The following is a 6,662-nucleotide window of genomic DNA, read 5'->3' on the forward strand; positions in this document are numbered from 1 at the left end:
TCAGCTAAGATATGAGGGAGAAATCCACTGAAGACGGTACAAAAGTGCTGAAAAGTGTTTCCGTGAAGGAATCAAGGTAAATTTCCTGAGGAAATTGTGTGCTGAACTGAGTCACGATAGTGTACCCTTGGCTATCGCGGTGAAAGCTTTTGCTGCCTGAGCTATCCAAAACACTTCGATCCCGCTGCTATCTCTTTGCCAGTTTCCCAACACCACAGAAGCTGCCTTGCTCGTATTGCTGGAGTGGCTCTCCTGGGAACAAGGGTATCGTGGAACGTTGCTTACCCACAGCCTAAGGGGCCGTTTCCAGAAAGAATCTGTCACCCAGCAGCGGAATGAGCGCTGTAATGAAACCGAGGTACCAAGCAGGCACCGATCCACGTTCTAGTCCTGTCCGTCTGTCTGGCACAGTTTTAACGTCCAGAAAACTTTGCAACGACGGAATTCACTCTAGAAGAAGAATCTGCAGTCTGAGATACAAAAACAGGAGGATTCAATTCATACTAATTCTTGAAGTTTCCCCTTATGGTCCTTCAGCTGATTTCCTTGAAGGTAAATGTGGACCACTGTGGTACTCGTTTCTGCCTTTTAGCTTCTGCATCTACGTATGAAGGGTGTCCCAGGAGCCATGATCAGTATTCGGAGATATGGCAGGAACGCAGAAAACTTCTTATGTATACATGCCCTGTTACACGTGTAATGTACATTTGTTTTTGGGCTAGTGGTGTGCAACCATGTGTCTTACGTACCCAGCGTCCTTGATGTTCTGTTCTAGTCCAACATACCTCGTTGCTTTCAACCTCTTTTCTCCCGATGTCTGTCTGCTATAAGAATAGAAGTGTATCCAATACTGAACCTTGTAGGACTCCCTTTGTGATTTATCCCCAATCAGTATTTTTTTTTAAATATATTTCGAACGTTATTTGAATTAATGCGCACAACTTTCTGAATTCTGTTTTGAAGCATGATTTAACCAGCTGTTTTCCATACAAAAATAATGTGCATTAAATGTGTTCTATCTCAGAAATCATTCGAAATAGGTCATACATCCATGCAAAATTTGTTGCTTCAGAGGAGTGATTTTGTCATATCCCTGAATATATTGATCATTCCACCTGCGACACACAGTATTTGTTGCAAGCCTGTGCACAGTGCATGATGGAGGGTACATACTACCAGTATTATAGATTCCCTTTCCCGACTTATTCGCGCGTTGAGCTAGAGAAAAGCTGTCTGCGCGCCTCTGTAGGTACCATAATTTCTCTCATGATACCTACGCGAGACATACGATGGTCGTCCGGTCTTCTCGAAATACAGGTCTCCTAAATCAATCCAAAAGGGTTTGGTGAGAACTGTGCCGTTTTCTTCTAGGCGATGGCATTTTAAGTTCTATAAAAAGCAGTTCCATTAAATTTTTATATGGTGTATACCGACCTGTCACGATCTTAGCAGCGCGCCTTTGAATTCATTCACTGTATGTTTGAGAAGAACTCCAAACGCTGGAACAATGCTTTAGAACCGATGGCAATAGCGTCTTGTATGTAATTTAATTTACAGATATACTGATTTTTTCCAGAATTTTTCTAACAAATTAAAGTCTTCCGTTCACCGTCGCTAATACTGAATTTACGTGATCGTCCCATTTCATAACCTGTCTTCAACCAGAGGGTTGCATTGAACAGTATTGTGCTTTACTAGGCACGATATGCTGTTGCCTTCCTATAACGTTTAAGTTATAGGAGTCATTTTATTTCCAGTCGCACGGATTTTTTTTGTTTATTTGTCGCACTTTACTATTTCTGATTACCCTTTTCGGCACTTAGTCATCCTTAGGTCAAAATAGTTGACGTAATACATTTGTAATTATCATCATTCGACTCGTAGTGTATACGAAAAAAATTACATCCCCTGTACTGAACCGGCATCTAATGGGAGATGGATGCACGATGTCAGGATACGTGGTCTGGCACTTAACCACTACGACATCGAGCAACACCGCTGATTTACTCTTAATACTTGGCTACGATTTGACGATATTCACTACTAATGCTGTGATCAGGTACTACTCAGGTTGTTTCTCCTCCACATGGGAAAGAGCGGGCAGCTTCCTGTTACGCGTGGAACTGCCCCCTACGCGGCAGATCGGTTTGGCGCCGTCGGAACCAGTCCCGGCGGCGAATTTGGGTCAGCGCGGCGGCCTTGCGCTGTGGCCGCGTGGTGCGCACGTGGGGCCGGTGGACGGCGGGGGCTGGTGCTACTCACCGTGAGAAGAGCGGCCTTCATCTTGCTGTGCGGCGGTCACTGAACACACTGGCCGCTGCCCGGCCCCGCCCCGCTTTATAGAGCCGCCACTGCCCCACTATCCGCCGGCTTTCAAATTCCAACCCCCCGGTCCGCGCCGCCAGTCGCCAGCGCCGGCCGCGCCGTGGACCACATCTCCCCTCCAGGGGCCGCATTACGTCACGGCGCACCTCACCACACCCCACTGCGGCCCGTGTCGCGAGCCACCTTGAGGCTGGCCAGTAACGTACTGCACCTTGTCATTACAACAGCTCGTTCTGCCACGTCTGCGTCTAATCCCCGTCCTAATGGCACTGCTCGAGTCGTTTCTACTCACGTAGACCCTGGAGCAGCACTAATTCCCTGTCAGGCTGTCAGAGCCTGCAGTACCGCACGTAGGCACAAGTTAATCCAGACCTGCAGGACAGAAAACCAAATACAAAGCCACATAAAAAAATGGCTCTGAGCACTATGGGACTTAACTTCTGAGGTCATCAGTCCCCTAGAACTTAGAACTACTTAAACCTAACGAACCTAAGGACATCACACACATTCATGACCGAGGCAGGATTCGAACCTGCGACCCAAGCGGTCGTGCGGTTACAGACTGAAGCGCCTAGAACCGCTCGGCCACACCAGCTGGCAGGGAATTAGGTTAGGAAACGAGGCAACTAAAGCAGTAGATGAGTTTTGTTATTCGGGCTGCAAAGTAGCTAATGATGGCCGAAGAAGAGACGGTATAAAACGTACACTGACATTGGGAAGAAAAGGATTTCTGAAGAAAATAATTTGTTAACTTCGAGTATAGATTTAAGTGTTAATCTTTTCCGAAAATGTTTGTATGGAGTGTAGCCATGTATGGAAGAGAAACATGGATGATCAATAACTTAGACAAAAACAGAATAGAGGATTTTGAAATATGGTGCTACAGAAGAATGTTGAACATTAGATGGGTAGATCACATAACTAATGAGGAGGCACTGAATAGAGTTGGTGAGACAAGTAATACGTGTCGAAACCCGACTAGAAGAAAGGATCGTTTCATAGGACACATTCTGAGACATCAAGGGATCACGAATTGAGTATTAGAGGGAAGGGTGTGTGTGTGGAGGGGGGAGGGAGGGTAAAAATTGTAGAGGGATATCAAGAGATGAATACAGAAGCAGATGCAAGAGGATTTAAGTTGCAACAGCTATTCGGAGATAGAGCAGCATGGGGATACACATGAAGCCAGTCTTCGGACTGGAGACCACCACCACCACCACAACAACAACAACAACTATCAGACAGAAATGAATGCAGTCCAGTACATTGCACATTACAATAGCTATCATAAACATGAAACAGATACAGTTACACTACATATAACAAGAAGCAAAAACTAACAAACTGACATGGCCACCGCTGAGAACAACATACAAAGATCTAGGTGTGTAACTATACCGCATTTAGGAGTCACTACAGACAAAATAGGTAAGCAGATATCAGGATCACTTTTGTCACGACAGACACTTTAAAGAAACCGGCGCCTGACGTCTCACAACCAGCTGAGAAACTGAACAAATCAGGTATTTATAAAATACCTCGTGATCATTGCAACAAATTATAACATTCATCTAAGGGGAGAAATTTTAAAACCCGTTAAAAAACCGTCGACTGTTTCAGACTTGATAAAACTAATCAGTTATCTAGCGAAAAACATATAGACGACAGAGGGCACAGAGTTGTAATAGTCAACTGACAGAAAAAAATAGCAGCACCAAAAAAAAAAAAAAAAAAAAAAAATTATGTAGAGTAGCGAAATTTCTGAAATACATTTGTCTATGAAATTTATGTAACTCATTAACGTTGCAAGGTCGCAGGTAAGCGTTAGATAAATCATTGCAAATATGAAATGCCAGAACTTTAATATCAGATATAGCCGCCAGAATGTTGAATTCAAGCATACAAACTGGTATCCATTGCGTTGCGCATGTGCCAGATGTCAGCTTCTTGGATGGAGTTCCGTGCATGTTGCATTTGCTCGGTCAACACCAGGGACGGAAATTTTGGAAATTTGTGGTAAGGTCTTATGGGACCAAACAGCTGAGGTCATCGGTCCCTAAGCTTTACACACACCCATGCCCGAGGGGTCACAGTCTTTCATATTGGAATATATTTCGCCAACTAACATCAGAGATGCGACAGCGATGTGTGCAGAAAGAAACTGCAAGTGACTGAAACGCTAGGATCAGGATTGCCAGATTTTATAAAATAATAAGAGAACATAGTGACGACTCATTATTTGTTTATAATAATATTTTCAGAAGTAAAATACACGCATAGAGCACATAAAAAATACATAGCCCTTCCGTATATTTGATAGAGGCTACAAAATAGCAATAGCGCCGAAGTATGCATCTAAAGAACAAAAAAGTACAAATTTATGATTTTGAAGGTCTAGTTAATCAGATTCAAACTGTCAGAGGTTGAAAATGCCCCTTAAGTTGTAAATTTATTTTATTATCACGATCGGTTTCGGGCTCTCACAAGCCCATCCTCAGGTGTCGCACTGGAAATAGCAAGAGGCAGGAGTTAATTTTCACACACCGCAACACATATAAAAAAAAAATTCATAAAAAGTTTTAGAAAACTTTCAAAAAGCTTTCGAAACAGCTCTTCGGGCTAGGTGCTGTGAAACCTGTGTCAATGCGAAAGTGACACCAGACAGTACTACGGACGACTGCCTGGGTAGGGAAATATACAAAAAATACCAGGACATATAATAATCTTATATCGCAGCTTCCATTCAGTTTTACCACAGTTCTGTACTGACCTGTTCAATACGCTCCTTTACTGCGCATAATGCCCTTTTAACTTATTTCGTGTATTTTTTATGTAATTTTTTTTTGCTTTTTTCTTCATTTTAAATGTAAACCACTAATTCAAATTGTGTATGGCCGGGCCAGTGGCCCACGTTCTTCTCTCGGTTAATAGATCGCAGCACTTTTGCCACTCTGGTTTACCAATCTGCTTCCTCGTTGGCATCCGCTGCTTCCTGTTCTGCGCTCATAGGCAGCACACCGCGCCTAGTAAACGTCCACCGCGGCGCTTGGTGGCCACAGCACGGTGTAAGGGTCCTGGTATTATTTGTATGTTTCCCTACCCAGGCAGTCGTCCGTAGTACTGTCTGATGTCACTTTCGCATTGGAATAGGTTCCACAGCACCTAGCCCGACCAGCTGTTTCGAAAGCTTTTTGAAAGTTTTTTAAAACATTTTTTGAAATTTTTTGTGTGTGTTGTGGCGTGTTAAAGTTATCTCCAGCCTTTTGCTATTTCCGGTGCGATCCTGAGGATGGGCATATGAGAGCCCGAAACCGGGCGTGATAATATTAGAAATTTACAACTGAAGGGGTACTTTCAACCTCTGGTATAATGCTCAGTTGCGGATGTTCTTCCAACAGGATTGTTTGGAGATTCAAAATGATTGTAATTTATGTCGCTGAACTTCTGGAACTTTTTAATAATTGGCTATCACTCTTTCGCAGAGGAGTCTTTGATGATCTCGTTCACCATCACACATTTCTAGTTTCAAACTAATTTTCAGGGGAAGACAAACGAATTAACAACGCACCCCGAAACATGCTTGAATCAGACTAGAGTTGCTCAAGAAAGCAATGTGAATTGGTATCGCTGGTTGTTGCTTCGGTTTGGAAGTTTAAGCTTGACCAATATCCATGTAATTCAGTGTAGCTAAAGAAATTATAACAAAGACTTTCAAGAAGATGCATTTTAAGAAAATACTCTGGGGAAGAAAATAAACGGAGGAAGAAAACTTGGGCGAAAAAAAACAGAACAAAACAAAACAAAACAAAAGGGTAGAATCTGTTGATAACGTTGTATCTGGTAAACCTAGCGAGTATCGAGATATCGATAGTTAAATCGAAACAAGCTTTGTTTTTATCGCCCTCTGGTTTTTGCTGCATGGGGTGATAGACTGTGATTCCATGTGTTAAGAATCCTTTGCATGTTTATGGACACTGGTTAAACAAGATCCAAGGAGGAGAAACAATGGCGATGACTGAACACATCACAAGAAGATAACCATATCATATAAGCAACGTGAGTGATTTTAAATATGAACGACAGACAGACATATGAGGTGCATATTCAAATGGCTTGGTTCAAATGGCTCTGAGCACTATGGGACTCAACTGCTGTGGTCATAAGTCCCCTAGAACTTAGAACTACTTAAACCTAACTAACCTAAGGACAGCACACAACACCCAGCCGTCACGAGGCAGAGAAAATCCCTGACCCCGCCGGGAATCGAACCCGGGAACCCGGGCGTGGGAAGCGAGAACGCTACCGCACGACCAGGAAATGCGGGCAATGCATATTCC

The 6,662-nt window shown here is 43.3% G+C and overlaps 1 protein-coding gene across 1 annotated transcript in view; it reads right to left on the reverse strand.

Annotated features, from left to right (window-relative positions):
• LOC124545720 (fibroin heavy chain-like) overlaps positions 1-2,296 on the reverse strand; it is an 89,230-nt gene extending 86,934 nt beyond the window's left edge. Inside the window, exon 1 of the mRNA XM_047124662.1 lies at positions 2,263-2,296. Coding sequence (XP_046980618.1) covers positions 2,263-2,283 — 21 coding nt within the window. The 5' untranslated portion in view covers positions 2,284-2,296. The remainder of the gene's footprint in view (positions 1-2,262) is intronic.
• Between the last annotated feature and the right edge of the window lie 4,366 nt (positions 2,297-6,662).

The sequence above is a fragment of the Schistocerca americana genome, chromosome 8 (genome assembly GCF_021461395.2).
Source record: "Schistocerca americana isolate TAMUIC-IGC-003095 chromosome 8, iqSchAmer2.1, whole genome shotgun sequence".
NCBI lineage: Eukaryota > Metazoa > Arthropoda > Insecta > Orthoptera > Acrididae > Schistocerca > Schistocerca americana.